The 22,659-nt window shown below is 45.5% G+C and overlaps 1 protein-coding gene across 2 annotated transcripts in view; it reads left to right on the plus strand.

The window, feature by feature from the left end:
• The window catches only part of PLAA (phospholipase A2 activating protein), an 83,300-nt gene that overhangs the window by 33,896 nt on the left and 26,745 nt on the right, over positions 1–22,659 (plus strand). For both annotated transcript variants that reach the window (XM_073543679.1, XM_073543680.1), the window contains exons 8-10: positions 15,531–15,688; positions 16,064–16,283; positions 17,062–17,124. In XM_073543679.1, coding sequence (XP_073399780.1) covers positions 15,531–15,688; positions 16,064–16,283; positions 17,062–17,124 — 441 coding nt within the window. The remainder of the gene's footprint in view (positions 1–15,530; positions 15,689–16,063; positions 16,284–17,061; positions 17,125–22,659) is intronic.

A 22,659-nucleotide genomic window follows, 5' to 3' on the forward strand; every position in this document is an offset into this window, starting at 1 on the left:
ACCACTTCTGCAGCAGGCTCATGGCCTCACGGGGGGGAAGTCAGGAACTGTGTGTCTCCATGCTTGGGGACAATCAGCTTCACCGGGTAGCCCTGCTTGTACGCGATCCCGTTGTCCCGTAGGATCTTGATGGCTGTGGAGAATTCCAGCCTTCTGTTCAGGGTGACGGCAGAGAGGTCGGTGAACACAAGGATGCTCTTGAATCTCTCTGTGAGCTCCGGCTTCTTTAAAATGATAAAAATGAAGCCTGGCAATTGCATCCCTGGACGCAGAGGCAAGGGCACTTTTAGGTTTGGGGATTCTGTGCGCTCTGTCTTTTAGGATGTCTCACTGTTCTGCCTCAGGGACTAGTGTGGTAAAGTAATCCATTAGGAACTCCTTCAACACGTCCGCAGAAACGCTTTCTGGTACCCCCCTAATGTGCAGGTTGTTGCGCCTGGAGTGGTCCTCCAGCTTCAGTGTTAGAGCGGCGATGTCCTCATCTGCCTCGTTGTGAGTGTCCACTAAGTGGTTGTGGGCTGTGATGAATTCCTCCTGCTTCTCAATGTGGGCTGTTCTGTCCCCTATGTGCCCAATGTCTTTCTGTAGTGCAGTGAAGGCTGAGGTAATGTCACTCTGTATAGCCTGCTTGAAATCTCTTAGCAGGGACTTCAGTGTGGCCTCAGTGATAGGGGTGGAGGGGTGCCCCTGTGTCAGGTGCATACAGTTGTGGCCAAAAGTATTGACACCCCTGCAATTCTGTCAGATAATACTCAGTTTCTTCCTTCAAATGATTGCAATCACAAATTCTTTGGTATTATTATCTTCATTTAATTTGTCTTAAATGAAAAAACACAAAAGAGAATGAAGCAAAAAATTGATCAATTCATGCAAAACTCCAAAAATGGGTCAAACAAAAGTATTGGCACCCTCAGCCTAATACTTGGTTGCACACCATTTGGCCAAAATAACTGCGACCAACCGCTTCCGGTAACCATCAATGAGTTTCTTGCAATGCTCTGCTGGCATTTTAGACCATTCTTGTTTGGCAAACTGCTCCAGGTCCCTGATATTTGAAGGGTGCCTTCTCCACACTGCCATTTTTAGATCTCTCCACAGGTGTTCTATGGGATTCAGGTCTGGACTCATTGCTGGCCACCTTAGAAGTCTCCAGTGCTTTCTCTCAAACCATTTTCTAGTGCTTTTTGAAGTGTGTTTTGGGTCATTGTCCTGCTGGAAGACCCATGACCTCTGAGGGAGACCCAGCTTTCTCACACTGGGCCCTACATTATGCTGCAAAATTTGTTGGTAGTCTTCAGACTTGATAATGCCATACACACGGTCAAGCAGTCCAGTGCCAGAGGCAGCAAAGCAACCCCAAAACATCAGGGAACCTCCGCCATGTTTGACTGTAGGGACCGTGTTCTTTTCTTTGAATGCCTCTTTTTTTTTTCTCCTGTAAACTCTATGTTGATGCCTTTGCCCAAAAAGCTCTACTTTTGTCTCATCTGACCAGAGAACATTCTTCCAAAACGTTTTAGGCTTTTTCAGGTAAGTTTTGGCAAACTCCAGCCTGGCTTTTTTATGTCTTGGGGTAAGAAGTGGGGTCTTCCTGGGTCTCCTACCATACAGTCCCTTTTCATTCAGATGGCGATGGATAGTACGGGTTGACACTGTTGTATCCTCGGACTGCAGGGCAGCTTGAACTTGTTTGGATGTTAGTCGAGGTTCTTTATCCAACATCTGCACAATCTTGCGTTAAAATCTCTTGTCAATTTTTCTTTTCCGTCCACATCTAGGGAGGTTAGCCACAGTGCATGGGCTTTAAACTTCTTGATGACACTGCGCACGGTAGACACAGGAACATTCAGGTCTTTGGAGATGGACTTGTAGCCTTGAGATTGCTCATGCTTCCTCACAATTTGGTTTCTCAAGTCCTCAGACAGTTCTTTGGTCTTCTTTCTTTTCTCCATGCTCAATGTGGTACACACAAGGACACAGGTTGAGTCAACTTTAATCCATGTCAACTGGCTGCAAGTGTAATTTAGTTATTGCCAACACCTGTTAGGTGCCACAGGTAAGTTACAGGTGCTGTTAATTACACAAATTAGAGAAGCATCACATGATTTTTCGAACAGTGCCAATACTTTTGTCCACCCTCTTTTTTATGTTTGGTGTGGAATTATATCCAATTTGGCTTTAGGACAATTCTTTTTGTGTTTTGTCATTTAAGACAAATTAAATGAAGATAATACCAAAGAATTTGTGTTTGCAGTCATTTTCAGGAAGAAACTGAGTATTATCTGACAGAATTGCAGGGGTGTTAATACTTTTGTCCACAACTGTATACTTGCAGTTTGTTGCTCTGCTTCTCTCCCGTGCCTGCTCCGCTGCACTCATGCCCCTCTCTGGTGAGGTCTGACCGGGTGTCAGGAGATCAGCCCCCCTCCCCCCAGAGTGCTCCACACTGCCGCTGGTCGCATGGTGAATGCTGCGGCGGCCATCTTGGATTTTCCGGGGCGCCGACACAAAGACCGGTATCCTGCCCGGCGATGCTCCTCGTGACTCGCCACATCGGTGCGCGGACCCGCCTGAGGCTGTGGCGAGTGAAATCACTGCTCTATATGTTACAGCTTGTGTCAGTTTGTTCAGTCCCCTGTTATATTAGTATCTTTTGCTTTGCTTCCAGTTTATACCAGAGTGCTGATCTAGCGGGGGTGAGTTCGTGTGGCCTCAGGTTTTTTGTATCTCAGAAGTGTTGGATTTTTTTATGCGTGATTGCAGACAGTGTCTTTTCTGTCATGTCCTGTCTAGACAGCTTGGGCTCAGTCTGTTTTCTGCCTGTGTTTGTGTCTCTTCTTGTCTCACCGACAATATATGTTTGGGGGCTGTCTATTCCTTTGGGGATCTGCTCTGGGGCAGTTTCGATTTCACCTTTCTGACTTCAGGCTTAGTTCTGTGACGAAGCGTCTAGGGCATCGTAGGAACGCTCCACAGCTACTGCTAGTTGTGTTGATTTGATCAGGGGTCTGCAATCCGCTTAGTTACCAACCTCTCTGGTTTTCTGGTGGCTTAGCCTGTTCCTGCCATCCTCCTCGGTGACCCATTCATAACAGAATCACCAGCCACACCGTAGACTCTAGGGTACTCAAAAGAAGGAAAGAATTGCAAAAAAAAAAGGGTCAATTTTTTTATATATTTTTTTCCTCTTTTCCTCTGGGGCCGTAGGACGATTTCTTCCTTAATGGAGAATAAGCAATTGTCCGATCGTGTTGAGCAGCTTGCTGCAGAAGTGTGGGGAATTTCTGCCTATCTCGCTCAATCATCTGCTGTAGAACCAAAGATCCCTACTCCTGATGTGTTTTTTGGGGGATCGGTCAAAATTTTTGAATTTCAAGAATAACTGTAAACTATTTCTTGCTCTAAAGCCTAATTCGTCAGGGAGCTCGGTGCAGCAGGTTAAAATTGTCATCTCCCTGCTGTGCAGCGATCCCCAGGATTGGGCTTTTGTTCTGACACCTGGAGATCCTATTCTGGCTAATGTAGATGCGTGTTTTCAGGCCCTGGGGTTGTTGTATGATGAACCTAATGCTATTGATCAAGCCGAGAAAACCTTATTGGCATTGACCCAGGGTCAGGATGCTGCGGAGTTATATTGCCAGAAGTTCAGAAAGTGGGCGGTCCTTACTAAATGGAATGATGATGCCCTAGCAGCCCTCTTTCAGAAAGGTAAAACTGTAAAAGATGTTATGGTGGGATTTCCTGTGCCCTCTGGTCTGAATGACTCCATGTCATTAGCCATTCAAATTGATCGCCGTTTACGTGAATGTAAAACTGCGCGAGAGGCGGTGTTGCCTTTTGAACAAACCTCTGAACCCCTGCAATGTGATAGGGTTTTGTCTAGGGCGCAACGTCAAGAGTTCAGAAGGCGTAATAAGTTATGCTTCTTTTGTGGGGACGCCTCTCATGTTATTTATGTCTGCCCTAAACGAGAAAAACGTTTTGCTCACGCATTTGCGGTGGGCATTGTACAGCCTAAGTTCCTGTTGGCAGTTACCTTGATCTGCTCCTTGTCTACATTTTCTGCTAAAGCCTTTGTTGATTCAGGAGCAGCCTTGAATCTGATGGCTCTTGATTTTGCCAAACGTTGTGGTTTGATCATGGTGCCCCTGAGAACCTCTATTCTCTTGAGGGGGATTGATGCTACCCCTTTGGCGGAGAATAGACCCCAGTTTTGGACCCAGGTAATAATGCGGGTCGCCCCGAACCATCAAGAGAATTGTAAATTTTTGGTGTTGCACAATTTGCATGACGTTGTGCTGGGTTTATCTTGGATGCAGGCCCATAATCCTGTTTTGGATTCGAAATCTGTGTCTGTGGTGAGTTGGGGTTGTCAATGTGTTCTTAGTGACACTCCTGTTTTCTCCACCTCTCCCCAGTCTCAAGATGTTCCTGACTATTTGGCTGATTTTTCTGATGTATTTAGTGAGAGTAAGTCCACGTCTTTGCCTCCTCATAGGAGTTATGACGCCGCAATTGAGTTAATGCCCGGTTGTAAATTTCACAAGGGTCGGCTTTTCAACTTATCAGTACCTGAACATGATGCTATGCGATCTTATATCAAGGAATCTTTGGAGAAGCATCATATCAGACCATCCTCTTCGCCTTTGGGCGCTGTTTTTTTTTTTTTTTGTGGCCAAAAAAGATGGCTCATTAAGGTCATATATTGACTATCGTTCCCTTAACAAAATCACTGTTAAATATCAGTACCCGTTACCCCTGAATTCTAATTTATTTTCTAGAGTTTAAAGTGCTTGTTGGTTTGCCTAACTGGACCTCAGGGGGGCGTATAATCTTATTCGCATCAAGCAGGGGGATGAATGGAAGACAGCGTTTAATACTCCGGAGGGACATTTTAAGTACCTGGTGATGCCTTTTGGGCTCGCTAATGCCCGTTCCGTCTTCCAATCTTTTATGAAAGATATTTTCCAGGACCTTGTGGATAAGTTTTTGATCATTTATCTGGATGATATTTTGATTTTTTCCAGTGATTGGGATTCTCATGTGGAACATGTCCGGACTGTGTTCCAGATTTTGAGGGAAAATACTCTGTATGTTAAGGGATAGAAATGTCTTTTTGGTGTTTTGGGGATTCATTTTGTCCCTGTCTGCTATTGAAATGGACCCGGCCAAGGTACAGGCCATTTATGATTGGGTTCATCCCACTTCTCTGAAGGCTCTTCAGAAGTTTTTGGGTTTTTCTAATTTCTACCGTAAATTTATAAGTAATTTTTCTGGTATTGTTAAACCACTGACGGATTTGACCAAGAAGGGCGCTGATGTGGTGAATTGGGCTCCAGAGGCAGTCTCGGCATTTCAGGAGCTTTAGCAGAGATTCACATCTGCTCCAGTTCTACAGCACCCGGATGTTTCACTCCCATTTCAGGTGGAGATAGATGCTTCTGAGATTGGTGCAGGAGCAGTTTTGTCTCAAAGGTATCTGGTAACCTCTAAGATGAATCCCTGTGCCTTCTTTTCTCGAAAATTTTCTCCATCTGAACGTAACTATGACGTGGGGAATCGGGAATTATTGGCCATGAAGTGGGTATTTGAAGAGTGGAGACATTGGTTGGAGGGAGCTAGACATCAAGTTGTGGTCCTCGCTGATCACAAGAATTTGATTTATCTTGAATCAGCCAAGCGCTTGAATCCTAGACAGGCTAGGTGGGCCTTCTTTTTCACGCGTTTTAATTTTGTGGTCTCCTTTCTTCCAGGCACTAAGAATGTTAAGGCGGATGCCCTTTCTAGGAGTTTCTTTGCGGATTCTCTTGATGTGACCGAGCCTACTACCATTTTAAATGAGGGTGTAGTTCTTTCCGCCATCTCTCCTGATTTGAGATGTGCCCTGGAGAAATTTTAGGAGGATAAACCTGAACGATGCCCTATGGGAAAATTGTATGTCCCTGAGCAGTGGCGGAAAAGAGTAATGTCTAAAATTCATTGCTCTGCGTTGGCTGGTCATCCAGGTATCTTTGGTACCAGGGATTTGGTGAGTTGGTCGTTTTGGTGGCCTGCCTTATCTCGTGATGTCAAGAATTTTGTGCAGTCCTGTGGGACTTGTTCTCGGTCTAAGCCCTGTTCTCGTGCTAGTGGTTTGTTGATGCCCCTGCCGGTGCCCAGGAGGCCGTGGACCCATATCTCAATGGATTTTATCACTGATCTCCCTGTCTCTCAGAGAATGACTGTTATTTGGGTAATCTGTGATAGATTTTCTAAGGTGGTCCATCTTGTACCACTCCCAAAGTTGTCATCTTCTTCTGAGTTGGTGCCCTAGTTTTTACAAGTGGTTCGTTTGCATGGGATTCCTGAGAACATTGTGTCGGACAGAGGGGTTCAGTTTGTTTCCAGATTTTGGAGAGTTTTTTGTTCCAAACTGGGAATTCAGTTGTCTTTCTCCTCTGTATTTCATCGTCAGACTGAGAGAACAAACCAGACTTTGGAGTCCAATTTGTGATGTGTTTCATATCTGCTGATCAGGATGATTGGGTCTCATTTTTGCCCTTGGCCGAATTCGCGCTAAACAATAGGGCTAATTCTGCCACTTTGATGTCCCCTTTCTTTTGTAACTTTGGGTTTCATCCTTGATTTTCTTTGGGGCAGGTGGAAGCTTCTGCCTGCCCAGGTGTGGATTCTGTGGTAGAGAGAATGCAGCAGATTTGGGACCAAGCAGTGGATAAGTTGTCCCACTTTCAGGAAAAGGCCCAACGGTTTTCCAACCGGCATAGGACCATGGGTCCCTGGTTTAAAGTGGGTGATATGGTTTGGTTGTCCTCAAAAAATATTCACATGAAGGTTGTGTCTCCAAAATTTAAGCCAAGGTTTTTTGGACCTTATAAGATTTGGGAAATCCTTAACCCTGTTTCTTTCCGTTTAGCTCTTCGAGTTACGGTTAAGATTCATAACGTTTTTCATAAATCTTTGATGAAAAGGTTTGTGGAGCCAGTAGTTCCCATGGCGACGCCCCCTGATCCTGTACTGGTTGAGGGTAATTTGGAGTATGAGGTAGAGAAGATATTGGATTCTCGTCTGGCTAGACGGAGACTTCAGTACTTGGTCAAGTGGAAGGGTTATGGCCAGGAGGATAATTCTTGGGTCTCTGCTTCTGACATCCATGCCAAGAGATTGATTTGTGCCTTTCACCGGATCCATCCTAATCGGCCTGGTGGCGTGGAGTACCCACCTCAAGGGGGGTACTGTTGGGAATTCCCTTGCTTGCATTTCTGAGCGGAAGCTCCCTCTGGTGGTTACTGAGAGTAGTGGAGCTGGTCAGGTTGATGGAAGTTCCCCACCTGACGACGATAATTGGGAACCTGGGATTACTGGCTGGGAGCATATAATTGAGCTGGCTGCTCTTGAAGGTTGCTGGTGATTTTCCTCCTTGTGCATTTGGAGATCTTTTGTCCCCTGCTTGATCTGCATGGTTCAGTTAAGTGATTCTTTTGCTAATCCTTTGCATCTAATTTGGTTGTGCCTTTTTTTTGCTTTCTGCTTTGTTGCTAGGGTTCAGCGTACTCCCTGCTGGGGCAGCACTGGGCCATGCTCTATATGTTACATCTTATGTCAGTTTGTTCAGTCCCCTGCTATGTTAGTATCTTTTGCTTTGCTTCCAGTTTATACCAGAGTGCCGATCTAGCGGGGGTGAGTTCGTATGGCCTCAGGTTTTTTGTATATCGGTAGTGTTGGATTTTTTTAGTGTTTTGTGCGTGATTGCAGACAGTGTCTTTTCTGTCCTGTCTTGTCTAGACAGCTTGGGCCCCATCGTTTGCTCAGTCTGTTTTCTGCCTGTGTTTGTGTCTCATCTTGTCTCACTGGCAATATATGTTTGGGGGCTGTCTCTTCCTTTGGGGATCTGCCCCGGGGCAGTTTAGATTTCACCTTTCTGACTTCAGGCTTAGTTAGTTCTCCGGCTGTGACGAAGTGTCTAGGGCATCGTATGAACGGTCCATGGCTACTGCTAGTTGTGTTGATAGGATCAGGGGTCTGCAATCTGCTTAGTTACCAACCTCTCTGGTTTTCTGGTGGCTTAGCCTGTTCCTGCCATCCTCCTCGGTGACCCATTCATAACAGGTATGTATCACAGGGATGGCAGCTCCCTGTGATGTAGCCCGGAGTGTTTTCTTAAGTGTACGTAAAATTTTAAGTAGTTGTTATTCACATTTGGGTCTGGGCTACGAGTAGCTGTGAGAGTTGGGAGGATATGGCAACCCATGTGCCTCACTCCGTGATGAGGGGGGCTTACTGTACTCCGTTTTGTCTGAAGATATGTGTATGGTTGTGAATTTTAAGGACCTGTGATGAGGTCATGAACATGTGATTAGCCATGTGATGGGTAACTGGGAGTGGTTACAGGCTATCTCTAGGAAGGTGTGTTGCACATGTGAGAGAGTGTGTTAGGAGTCTGTCAGCCCGGACAGAGCTCCCATGTTCCAGGCTCGGACGTCGCTTACCCTGGGGAAGCCGTGCCAGCGAGTCCGAGCCAAAAGGAGAAGATGGTCTTGAAAACCGTGTGATACTGACCGGGGTCAATGAGAAGGATTTACAGGATACCTCTGCGGATAAGAGGGATCCGTGAACCTGCGTGGCCAACAGGTAACGGTCTTGAAAACCGTGTGATACTGACCAGGGTCAGAAAGAGACTATGTGTGAACTGATTTTATCGGACACCTCTGAGGATAATAATAATAATAAATTTTATTTCTATAGCACCGACATATTCCGCAGCACTTTACATTTCAGAGGGGATTTGTACAGACAATAGACATTACAGCATAACAATAGTCACATAGATTATAACAAATACCAAGAGGAATGAGGGCCCTGCTCACAAGCTTACAGTCTATGAGGAAAGAAGTAGACACGAAAGGTGGGTGGTAACAGTTGCCCTGATTGTATGGACCAGCCATAATGTTAAGTGTGTAACAGTACAGACACAGAGGGCTAATGGATGCATAAAGCATGTGGGAACCTGGTTATGGTAAAACTTTTGGCTGTGCCACACAGGGATAGATTAGTTTAATGTGTTGAGGCGATTGGCCAGTCTAAATAAATGCGTTTTCAGGGTACGTTTAAAATTGTGGGAATTGGCGCAGCACATGTAAAGTCTTGGAGACGGGAGTGGGAGGTTCTTATTATTGAGGATGCTAACCTCAGGTCATCAGCAGAACGGAGGGCGAGGGTAGGGTGGTATACTAAAACAAGGGAGGAGATGTAGAGTGGTGCTGAGCCATGGAGGGCTTTGTGGGTGAGGGTAATAAGTTTATACTAAATTCTGGAGTGGATGGGTAGCCAGTGTAATGACTGGCACAAGTTAGAGGCATCGCTGTAACAATTGGTGAGGAATATGATCCTGGCTGCAGCATTCGAGACAGATTGGAGCGGGGAGAGTTTGGTAAGAGGGAGACCGATTAGAAGAGAGTTACAATAGTCGAGACGAGAATGAATAAGAGAAACAGTAAGAGTTTTTGCAGAGTCAAATGTAAGAAAAGGTCGAATTCTAGAAATGTTTTTGAGGTGCAGATGACAAGAGCGAGCCAGTGATCGAATGTGGGGGGCAAAGGAAAGCTCGGAGTCAAGTATGACCCCAAGACAGCGGGCATGTTGCTGGGGAGTAATAGTGGAATCACACACAGAAATGGCAATGTCGGGTATAGGTACATTAGTATAGGGAGGAAACACAAGGAGTTCAGTCTTTGACAGGTTCAGTTTCAGATATAGTGAGGACATGATGTTAGACACAGCGTTTAGACAATCTCTGGTGTTTTCTAGAAAGGCTGGCGTGATGTCAGGAGAAGAAGCATATAATTGGGTGTCATCTGCATAGAGATGGTACGGGAAACCAAATCTACTGATTGTTTGACCAATAGGGGCAGTGTACAAGGAGAAGAGGAGAGGGCCTAGAACCGATCCTTGAGGAACCCCAACAGTAAGGGGAAGGTGAGAGGAGGAGGAACCGGCAAAAGATACAGTAAAGGAGCGGTCAGAGAGATAGGAGGAGAACCAGGAGAGAACGGAGTCCTTGAGGCCAATGGAACGGAGCATAGTGAGGAGGAGCTGATGATCCACAGTGTCGAATGCTGCAGAGAGATCCAAGAGAATTAGCATGGAGTAATGACCATTTAATTTAGCTGTTAGTAGATCATTAGAGACTTTAGTGAGGGCAGTTTCCGTAGAGTGTAAAGAGCGGAAACCGGATTGGAGAGGCTCGAGAAGAGAGTTATCAAAGAGATAGCGGATAAGAAGGGAGTGGACCAGGCGTTCCAGGAGTTTAGAGATGAAGGGAAGATTAGAGACAGGTCTATAGTTAGCGGCACAGTTTTGGTCAAGAGATGTTTTTTTAAGTAGTGGATGTATGATGGCATGCTTAAATGAGGAGGGAAAGATACCAGAAGAGAGAGGTTAAATATTTTAGTTAGGTGAGGGGTGACAGCAGGGGAAAGGGACTGGAGGAGATGTGACGGAAATGGGTCACTGGTGCAAGTGGTTGGGCGAGAAGATGCAAGGAGCCTGCTTACTACTTCTGTGACTGGTTCAAAATCAGAGAGTGAGCTAGATGCAGTGGGGGGAGGGAGGACAGTGCATGGTATGAGGTGATTGGGAGATAATTTCCTGTCGAATCTGGTCAATTTTTTCTTTGAAGTAACTGGCCAGATCGTCAGCTCGGAACTCCATGGTTGGGGCTTATACTCTTGGGTGGAGTAGAGAATGATAAGTGTCAGAGACGTTTCGGGTTATTGGACAGTGAGGTGATGAGGGTGTTGAAATAGGTTTGTTTGGAGAGGTGAAGGGCAGTGTTGTATGTTCTAAGCATAAACTTATAATGGATGAAATCTTCGTGTAGATTGGATTTTCTCCACAGGCGTTCGACTCACCTGGAGCACCGCTGCAGGAAACGTATTTGCAGGGTGTGCCAGGGTTGTCGCCGTCTGTGTTGTGGTGTTCTATTTATAGGGGGTGCAAATTCATCCAGGGCACTTTGAAGTGTTTCATTGTACTGCTTCAATGCAGAATCAGGACATGAGAGGGAGGAGATAGGGGCCAATGAAGACTGCAAGTTCTTCATAAGTTTCTGGGTGTTAATGGCCTGTATGTTTCTATAAATATGGACAGTGGGGTTGACCTGAGCAGCCTGGCAGTTCTTGATAGAGAATGAAAGAAGATTGTGGTCAGAGAGGGGAGTTTGCAAAATCATCCACTGTACAAAGCCAAGAGAAGACCAAGTCGAGGGAGTTTCCGTCTTCATGCGTTGGAGAATTAGTAAGCTGCGAAAGGCCAAACGAGGAGGTTAGAGATAAAAGGTGAGTAGCAGATGGGGAGAGGGGAAGAGCAATGGGGATGTTGAAATCTCCCATGATGAGGGTAGGGATGTCACAGGAGAGAAAATGTGGAAGCCAAGTGGCAAAATGATCCAGGAACTGATGGGAGGGGCCGGGAGGACGATACACCACCGCCACTCGCATGGAGAAGGGGGTGTAGAGTCTGACGGCATGGACCTCAAAAGAAGGGAAGACTAGTGAGGGTAGTTGAGGGATAACCTGAAAGGTACATTTTGGTGATAGGAGCAGACCAACGCCTCCACCTGCTCTATTGTCTGATCTTGGGGTATGAGAGAAGTGTAGTCCCCCGTATGAAAGAGCAGCAGCAGCGGTAGTGTCTGACTGCTGGATCCAGGTTTCAGTAAGAGCCAGGAGGTTAGGAGAATTAGAAAGGAAAAAGTCATGAGTGAAGGAGAGTTTGTTACACACTGAGCGAGAATTCCAAAGGGCACAATTAAGAGAGACAGATGGCATGCAGGGAATATTAATAAGATTAGAGGAGTTTCTGAGTGTAGCATTTGGGGGGTTTCACTTTCTATAACATGGGGGACCAGGGTTGGGAGCAATGTCTCCTGCGACTAGGAGAAGGAGGATAGAAAGAGTGAGCAGATGGTTAAGTGATTTGTGAGAGCGTCTCTTATGTTGAATGGTGGGACTGACTGGATCTGTGCAATTTAACAATGTGAAAAGAGCGTGAGTGCTATACATAGGAGAGGAAAGGAGCGAGGGGCCGATATGGATGGAGTGTATAGAGTTAATGCCAGGGCGGTGGATGTGTGTGATTGCAGTGGCCAGGATATAAATTACACAAATGCATATGGTATATATTTGATGTACTCCAAATGTACAGGGAGTAGATGTATATAAATGTCTTACCTGTCTCCTGCCCTGTCTAACTGCCATGTTATAACTGCCAGTACTTTGATACATGTACTTAGATTACATGTGCATAAATGCACCATGGATAAATGCTCCCCCAAGCTATGTCTGAATATATAGGAGGCTAAGGCTTAGATTTTTTTTTTTTGTGCTCTCTCTCTTCTCGTTAATCAATCAAACTAAATTGAGACAGCAGGACCCAATAAAATGTTGTGGTCAGATAAACAGATGTCCAGCACTACATGGATCATAAAGCACTTTGAAAAGTTTCTTGACCTCACAACATAAGGGGACAAGCAGAGTAAGTTGAAATAACTATATACCAGATATAAGCTTGCATAGTTGAAAACACATATATAGCATTCAGGATTAACTGCTTGCTGACATTGAATGGAGAAACACAAGAGTTGATTCAGAGCAGAGATTGAAAAGAGCTGGTTACCAGATATACTGTAAGCTTGCATAGTTGAAAACACATATATAGCATTCAGGATTAGCTGGTTGCTGACATTGAATGGAGTGGAGAAACACAGGTTGATTCAGAGCAGAGATTGAAAGAGCTGGTTACCAGATATAAGCTTGCATAGTTGAAAACACATAGCATTCAGGATTAGCTGCTTGCTGACATTGAATGGAGTGGAGAAACACAGGTTGATTCAGAGCAGAGATTGAAAGAGCTGGTTACCTGTTTGAAGAGAATAGAGATGCGTGTCACATTCATCCATGTTATAACTGCCAGTACTTTGATACATGTACTTCGATTACATGTGCATAAGAGGGATCCGAGAACCTGTGTGGCGATCCAACAGGTAGCAGTCTTGAAAACCGTGTGTTATACTGACCGGGGTCAGTGAGAAGTATTATTCAGTGAGAGACTGTATTTAAGTGTTAAAACTGAATGTTTAACGGACAGTGTAATGGCTGCTGGAACTGTCTAAATAATAAACCAAATGGACTCGTTTGAACCCTGAGCGTGCCAGTGTTTACCTCTAAGACCTGCAAAGCGAGTAATCCCCGTCCACTCACATGGTGGAACCCTACACTTCCTATAACCACCAATAAGCTTATTGCACCTCTCAACTGGAATTTTGGACCATTCTTCTTTTGCAAACTGCTCCAAATCTCTCATATTTGATGGGTGCCTTCTCCTAACAGCAGATATCTTCACAGGTGATCAATGGGATTTAGATCTGGACTCATTGATGACCATTTCAGAACTCTCCAGTGCTTTGTTTGCATCTATTTCTGGGTGCTTCTTGATGTATGTTTGGGGTCATTGTCCTGCTGAAAGACCCATAACCTAGGATGCAAACACAACTTTCTGACACTGGGCACTACGTTGCGACCCAAAATCCTTTGGTAATCTTCAGATGTCATGATGCCTTGCACACAGTCAAGGCGACCAATGCCAGAGGCAGCAAAACAACCCCAAACATCTTTGAACATCCATCATATTTGACTGTAGGTACTGTGTTCTTTTCTTTATTAGGCAACATTCCGTTTTCACACAAAAATTGAGCTTGGTTTGAGTTGATACACATGCAGCGTATAAATGCATGTTGACATTGGCCATAAAACATAAAACCTGCAAAAGACAAAGTGAGCAAAAACCCTGCTGTAACTAAATAAGTAAAAGCAAAAGTGCATCTAAATAATACAGAGTTTTTAGTAATACTGTTTTTGATCAAAAGTAGCATGAAAGCTATCCCACCACGACACGGTAACTCTGTTCGGGATAGTCCTACACTGTCTAATATTAAAAACCGTGCCTTGTGTCAAAGTTGACCTCAATGTGTGAACAAGGGCAGACAAAAGGACTGGGTCCCAAACAGTAGACACCAGTCTGGGGAAGCCTTATATACAATTTCCAGCTCAGTAGAGGGAGGCCACACCCCAGCTTGCACAGAATGCAAAAATACAAAGAAAAAACACAAAAATTGAGCTTCGTTTGAGTTTTGTCTTTTGCAGGTTTTAACATTCCGTTTTCAGTAAACAGCAGAATTATTTGCTTTATCATTATAAAAAAAAAAGCTCTATCTTGGTCTCCTCTGACCAGAAGACTCTTTCCCAGAAGGATTTTTGCTTACGTACATTTTGGCAAACTGCGTTCTAGCTTTTTTATGTCTCTCTGTCAGCAGTGGAGTCCTCCTGGACCTCTTGCCATAGCGTTTCAATTCATTCAAATGTTGACGGAATTTTCGTGCTGACAGTGATGCACCCTGAGTCTGCAGGAGATCTTGAATTTCTTTGAAACTTGATTGGAGCTGCTTATCCACCATCCCAGACTATCCTGCGTTGCAACCTTTCATCAATTTTTATCTGCCGTCCACATCCAGGGAGATTAGCTACAGTGCCATGGGTTGTAAGCTTACTGATTATGTTGTGCAACCCGGACATAGGAACATCAAGATCTCTGCAGACAGACTTGTAACCTTGAGATCGTTGACATTTTTCAACAATTTTAGTTCTCAAGTCCTCCGATAGTTCTCCTTTTTCTTTCTGTTCTCCATGCTTAGTATGACAAAGACACACAATGCAAAGATTGAGTCAACTTCTCCCCTTTTTATCTGGTTTCAGGTGTGATATTCCCACACCTGTTACTTGCCACAGGAAAGTTTGAATGAGCATCGCATTCTTGAAACCAAGGTGATTACCCACAATTTTGGAAAGGTGCCAACAATTTTGTCCTGCCCATTTTTGGGGTTTTGTGTGAAATTATATCCAACTTGATTTTTTTTCTGTTTTTTTTGTGTTCCAATACACTCAAAGGAAATAAACGTATATAACAAAATATGTGTAATTGCAGTAATTTTCTGGGTGAAATACTACATTTTCTGGAACAAATTACGTAATGGGTGCCAGCACTTTCAGCCATGACTGTATGTACACATACACACACATTCTATTTAATTGCCTACACGCTTTAAGATGCAGGGACAGATGACCGTATTAGCGGCCCTGCAGGAAGCTTTTTGCCTACTGCCATGTCCCCATCAAGTTGATCAGCGTTTTACACAAGTCTTCTGCATTAGCGCTGGGGCTGGTTTGCATAAATGTGATGGATAGAATTTCTGCATTAGTTGTGAATTTTTTGCTGTGAGCTTTGTGCGGTTCATATAACACTATGCAGCAATTTGGTGTTTGTGTCATTTTTGGCACCTGCAGACCAGACCTGATCATATTGCCCATGCACTGTGAGGATACATTTATTTTTCCGAAAATTTTGTATTCTCACAAGGCAGTGATGTGAAAGAAATGATGACGAGCTTTGACCCCATTTCTTTTTTGCCACTCTTACAGGCACAAAGGAAGGACAGACTCGTCTGGTGAATGTAGATGGCAAAGTGGAAGCCTACCAGTGGAGTATTGGCGAAGGACGCTGGCTCAAGATAGGGGATGTGGTTGGCTCTTCTGGAGCCACTCAGCAAACCTCTGGAAAAGTTCTGTACGAAGGAAAAGTAGGTAGACATTATTTACTGCACTGTTACATAAAGTTAAATGATCTTCCGGTGCGTAATGGATTCAGATTAATGGATGTTTTGTCAGATTGATGGGAACGGACATTCTGAGCAGTGCTTGGGGGTTATACCTTAGTTGCCGGGATAAAGGGGCAATCTGAAGTTTTGCTTTTTTATTGCACTTTCTTATAAACGGAGGGCCTATCACTGAGCACATATACGCCGCAGATATGTAATCTCCCTACTCAGTGTTATATCACACAATGCAACCTCTAGTCCATACATTCCTGTAGGTAAGTGGTCCTTGTACATCAGTGCTGTGAGGTGTCATCTACTGTGAGATCTGAACCCACCTGACTCTTCCTCTCGTTCCAGGAGTATGACTACGTGTTTACAATAGACGTGAATGAAAGTGGGCCTTCCTACAAGCTGCCATATAATGTAACCGAGGACCCCTGGCATGTGGCACACAATTTCCTGCAGAGGAATGATCTGAATCCGATGTTCTTGGATCAAGTAGCAAAATTTATAATAGACAATACTGGTGGCCAGATTATAGCTGCTACAAATTCTGGATTTGCGGATCCATTTACTGGTAAATATCAGGAAAATACAGTATATAACCTTACAGATGAACACTTGTTCCAGCCTATAGTCAGAGTGTAGGTATGCTGGTCTCCTCCTACACAATGCTCTGTCTTCTTGGGATTTTGTTATTAAAGGGTTTAGATACTACTGTTTTTGATGGTATACAATTGAATAGGGGGTGAATCTGCAGCACATGGCCACTATAGAAATGATGGAGCTGCTGTGTTATGGATGCATTTGAGAACTTCTGGCCAGAGCCTGTAACAGCTGATCGGTGGTTGTATTGGGTGTCACACCCCACCGATCAGATAGTGATATCGTAAGGATAGGCCATCAATAAGGACAGTAGAGCAGTTTTCAGAGGTATTTTTATGATCTATAAAGTATGAAGGCCAAGATCTAAAAATACAGAAAAGATTTTTCTCTATAGAAAATGTAGGCCCCTTACATCCCCTATGGTATAGACATAAAGTGAATTCATAGGAAAAGTCAGCTATTCTGGATGAGTAATGGCACTAATGTGTTAGTACCTGAAACATTTCCACCACCAGTGTTGTACTAGCCTAATATTTCTTGGATTCTATATATGTATATAGAAGAGGGATAAAAACAGAAAAAGCAGCACAGTGGAGTATTGGGTTCAAGCCCCTGAACACCTACCTGATGACCACTTCAAAAAATACAGCAGTCCACTTATCTGTACAAACAAGTGGGAGTACATTATTAACCCATCTTTATACAGTGTTTGGACTCCAGAAAACAAAAATATGATTCTTCCTTTCTAGGTGAAGGTCGTTATATCCCGGGAAGTTCCTCTTCTAATCCTTCTGTTGCAGATCCATTCACAGGCAAGTTTATGATAGATGTATGGCATGGTCTAGCCCCATATGTAACTAAAGTGCTTGTCCAGTGAAAACAAGTTATGCAGGCTAGGTGATCACTTGTTGATCATGGGTGTCTGATCTCTTGGACCTGCACTTAATTGGAAGAATGAGAAATGTTCTACTCTTAACAAGTGGAGCAGCATGATTGACCATTGTACTTGGCTTTTTTCAGAATAAATAGAGTGATGTTCGGGCATCCGACCTGCTTTGGTAACTGGGAGAAAAGTTCCCCTGCTCTGCCTGTCGGTGTGAGACCAATTGGTCAGACCCCTTGCTGATCATTAATCACCCATCCTGTGGTTGGGTGATGATTTGTTGTAACCAGACAACCCTTTTAATGCAGGTAGTGTTTTCTGTACAGACAAGGTGGCTTCAATTTTGAGTTTTGTAGTATCCAAAAAAAAAGTAATCTAAAAGGTGAAAATACCATAAAAGAACAGTAGAAAAATTATTGCTCAGATCAATCCCCCAGTGATCCAGCACCGCCATTCTGATCAGTTTTCTGCAACAGTGAAGTGCCCATCTACAGATGTGACCAGTCCAGCCACTCACTAACCTAAGCAGCTTTCTGACATCCACCAGGGAGGTGTACTAATTGAATAGTAGGAAAAGAGGGCCATAACCGTCACCCTGAAGGTGTATAGAAATGATTGGCCCACCATGAAGCACCAAGTGCCTATACTTGGTTTGAACAGTCATTCTGAGGTGACAGAGACCCTATAAAGATGACTTGTCATATGGTGAAAAGTGGCCAGTTTTTGATTATTTTATTCCCAGTGCTCCTCTGAGTATTCTTTTTTTTAATCCGCCATACAGTTCCAGAAATTTTTTTTTATTTGATTTTTTTTTATTAAACATTTTTCAAATAATTACGACCACGGGGAATATCTCCCCAAATAAATCACATCCAGAAACAGAAATGATGGTAACCCCCCTCCATTCCAAAAGTCTTGGATCTGTAGATATATAGGAAGACTAAAAAGAATCTGCTGTATATCATATTTTTCCATATATGCAAATAAAACCAAGAGTGATTCCTCTGATTCAATGTGTAAGCAAAAGCTGTCTGCTGTCCAGCAATCATCCATTTACATTGTTTATTACAAGCCTAGAAATTGAAAGTTAGTGTAGAGAGGTGAAAATATTTTCCAACAGTAGGATTCAAAATGGTAAATCACATTTCTTTTTTTTAATAAATTCCTTTTTTTAAACATATAAACCCAGTTACTCGATAAATAAATTCATCAGTGGATGGTGGAGTAGGTTGTATCCAGTGAGAAGCAATAGCTTTTCTTGCAATATACAGTATTCTGGCCAATTGCCACCGGATCCCCCTCAGATCATCATTCCACAGCGATCCAATATTAATGCATTCCCACTTCATATGCATGAGGTGGACATTAGGTAAAGCCCATCTCGGGCAGTTAGAATTTTGCCTCACACTGATTGGATGTCGATATTTTGGAGTTGTGTATTTTCTCTCATTCCTTCCCGCGACACCCTTTCAACCATAGAGTTATGTCATACGGCCAAGTCTTTCATCTTAAGCTGAGCTGTGTAGGAATGTCTGAATTGCAGAAATCTATAACTGGTGATGAGGTATGTTAAACTCACTTTGCAACTGCTCAAAAGTCTTCAATATTCCTGGATTGGATTTGGGCCAAAATATGAAATACTACTTTCCTCGCCTTCGGAGCAACCCCAACAACCAGAGATTGTGCCGGAGGGGCGTGACTATTGCGCAACCATTACCATTCAGCAAACTCGTCCCTCTGTCCCGCACGTTATATATCATCGACAATGTTGGTAAATGGTACGTTGTTTTCCAGCTTCCCAACCCCTTTCCACCTCTACAAAGTGATTTGTCCACTTTTCTCCTTCGTCTCATTGGGGGACACAGGTACTGTGGGGTGTATGCTACCGCCATCTGGAGGCTGACACTAGGCAAACAACACAAGGTTAGCTCCTCCCCCGCCATATACACCCTCGCCCTACCTGCGGGCGGAAACCAGTTTTTTGCTTAGTGTCTATGGAGACACACGTCTGGTCTTTTTTCTCCAGACTTTTTTTGTTCCATGAAGATTAGACAGGGGCAACGGATCCTATTGAAAGAGTCCGAATTCCCCAAACCAACAACGGGTGAGCACGTGTCGAGTATCGTCTCCACGTATCCTTTCCCGCACAGTGGGACAAATCTGGGAAATTACCCAGAATTTTTTATTTTAGTTTTTTTCTTTCCTTTATTTTTTCTAAGAAGATGAGACAGGGGCAACGGATCCTATTGAAAGGGTCCGATTTCCCCAAACCATCAACGGGCGAGCACGTGAGATTGTCCCTCCACGTATCCTCTTCCGCGACGTGGGACATTATGCCGGACCTAGCCCTGTCCACCCCTAGGTACAGAAGCCATGGGCTATACAGAGGCACAAGACGGTCCGAGCTGCCCCCACTGCTCCACCAACGCAAGACGGAGGTGCTGCAAGGCGGCGGACAGTCCCTCTCCTCGGCCTGGCTGGACGGAGTTTTGGGTGCCTGCACCGTCCTGGATCCCCCACCACCCCCGGTCTCCCTGGTTTGCCTACCTGTGGAGTTATCCGGATGAAGGTACAGGGCGTGGGGTGGTCTCGGCACCTGCTGGATGCGGGGCTCCTGGGCAGCAGCAGGCAGTGGGGTACGTTTTCCCTGCCCCTCCTTAACTAGTGGGGTCGGAGAAAGAAAGGAAGCGCTGGCGTCGCTATTGGCACTGCATCACACCGTCGCTACCGCCGCGGGCAGTGTTAAATTTAGTTCCCGGTTTTTGGTCAGGCTAGGCCGCGGTGATAGTTCCGCCCCCGGCCGCGCGGCGTCACTTCGGGGGCCCGCCCCCTGGAGCTGGGCGGGCACCGGATTAAATTTAGGCCCCGGCTTCAGATCGGGGTAGGCCGCGACTAGAGAAGTGGTCGGCCTGCCCCACGGAGGATCGTTTGCTGCGGTGCACTCTAACTGTGCGGGGGACGCAGAACAGGTGAGCGCAGCTTCGATGCGGAGGCCCACTAGAGACCGAGGGGGCTCTTCGCCCCCCGCCCTCCCTCTCCTTTAGAGAGGGAAAATTAAAAAAAAAAAAGTAGAGGTTTTTTCTTTTCTCTTATATATACACCAGCGCCTGGCAGCAATATGGCTGGGAAAGGGAAGACGCACACCTTTCTATATGCTGCATGCATTTCTTGTAGGGCTGCGTTTCCGCGAGCGCAGAGCGGCAAATTGTGCGAGGCCTGCGACTCTGAACGCGGCCAGGAGCCCCCCTGGCGTCTGAGTCCAGAGAGCCGAATCTTCCCGAATGGGCTCGGTCATTGTCACAGTCCATGGCTTCGCTTACAAAGGCGATCGAGTCCCTTCACGCCCCAAAGGGGGGCAAGGATAGTGGCCCGCTTATCTGGGAAGGGTCCTCCACCTCACAGGAACCTCTAGCCTGCAGGGGCCGCTCCCATGCCAGACAGGTGCAAAGGAAACGAACCCGCACAAGGTCTCCCGACCGATCCGGTGCCTCGGCATCCAGGAGTCCAGCATCACACTCCCCTTCACCAGCGAGCGAACAGAGTTCAGATCATGACTCAAACGAGCCATTTGATCTAGATACACCAGGGTGTCGGGAGACAGTGGACAGTCTCATTGAAGCTGTCAATCAGACCCTTGGGATCGAGGATGGGGCTTCCTTGGCCTCGAGCCATAAGGTAGTCTTTAAGCGGGCCAAGCAACCGCATAGAGTATTTGGCACTCACCCAGAATTTGAGGACATACACTCACTGGCCACTTTATTAGGTACACCATGCTAGTAACGGGTTGGACCCCCTTTTGCCTTCAGAACTGCCTCAATTCTTCGTGGCAGAGATTCAACAAGGTGCTGGAAGCATTCCTCAGAGATTTTGGACCATATTGACATGATGGCATCACACAGTTGGCGCAGATTTGTCGGCTGCACATCCCTGATGCGAATCTCCCGTTCCACCACATCCCAAAGATGCTCTATTGGATTGAGATCTGGTGACTGAGGAGGCCATTTGAGTACAGTAAACTCATTGTCATGTTCAAGAAACCAATCTGAGATGATTCGAGCTTTATGACATGGCGCATTATCCTGCTGAAAGTAGCCATCAGATGTTGGGTACATTGTGGTCATAAAGGGATGGACATGGTCAGCAACAATACTCAGGTAGGCTGTGGCGTTGCAACGATGCTCAATTGGTACCAAGGGGCCCAAAGAGTGCCCAGAAAAAATTCCCCACACCATGACACCACCACCACCAGCCTGAACCGTTGATACAAGGCAGGATGGATCCATGCTTTCATGTTGTTTACGCCAAATTCTGACCCTACCATCCGAATGTCGCAGCAGAAATCGAGACTCATCAGACCAGGCAACGTTTTTCCAATCTTCTACTGTCCAATTTCGATGAGCTTGTGCAAATTGTAGCCTCAGTTTCCTGTTCTTAGCTGAGAGGAGTGGTACCCAGTGTGGTCTTCTGCTGCTGTAGCCCATCTGCCTCAAAGTTCGACGCACTGTGCGTTCAGAGATGCTCTTCTGCCTACCTTGGTTGTAACGGGTGGCAATTTGAGTCACTGTTGCCTTTCTATCAGCTCGAACCAGTCTGCCCATTCTCCTCTGACCTCTGGCATCAGCATGGCATTTCCGGCCACAGAACTGCCGCTCACTGGATTTTTTTTCTTTTTCGGACCATTCTCTGTAAACCCTAGAGATGGTTGTGCGTGAAAATCCCAGTAGATCAGCAGTTTCTGAAATACTCAGACCAGCCCTTCTGGCACCAACAATCATGCCACGTTCAAAGGCACTCAAATCACCTTTCTTCCCCATACTGATGCTCGGTTTGAACTGCAGGAGATTGTCTTGACCATGTCTACATGCCTAAATGCACTGAGTTGCCGCCATGTGATTGGCTGATTAGAAATTAAGTCTTAACACACAGTTGGACAGGTGTACCTAATAAAGTGGCCAGTGAGTGTAGTGCAGCGGCACAGAAAACGCCCAGATAGGCGCTTCTCGGGCCAGAAGGCTATAGAGGCAAGATATCCCTTTGCCCCGGAACTCTGTAAGAAATGGGCAGAATCCCCTGTAGTGGACCCCCCAGTGTCACGACTGGCCTCGAAGTCTCTGTCGGTGCCTAGTGGCTCGTCCATTAAGGACCCCACTGATCGGCTCATAGAGAGCCTGGCGCAATCAGTTTTTGAGGCATCAGGCTCAGAGCTCGCTCCCGGCAACGTGGGTAGCCAAACCCATGATGTCATGGTCAGAGGCTTTGTGTAAGGCGTTGCAGGATAGAGACCTGCCTGCGGAGGTGTCTGAGGTCGCAAGTCAGATTGCCATGGCGGGAGATTACTTAATTAATGCTTCTTTGGATGCAGCCAATTGTGCAGCATTTGCAGCTGCTAACGCGGTAGCCATTAGGAGAGCCCTCTTGACTTCCTTGCCCTATCAGGGAGGCCGCCTGTTCGGGGAGAAGTTGG

This window comes from Dendrobates tinctorius, unplaced genomic scaffold (genome assembly GCF_039654945.1).
Source record: "Dendrobates tinctorius isolate UK_male_01 unplaced genomic scaffold, ASM3965494v1 ptg000134l, whole genome shotgun sequence".
NCBI lineage: Eukaryota > Metazoa > Chordata > Amphibia > Anura > Dendrobatidae > Dendrobates > Dendrobates tinctorius.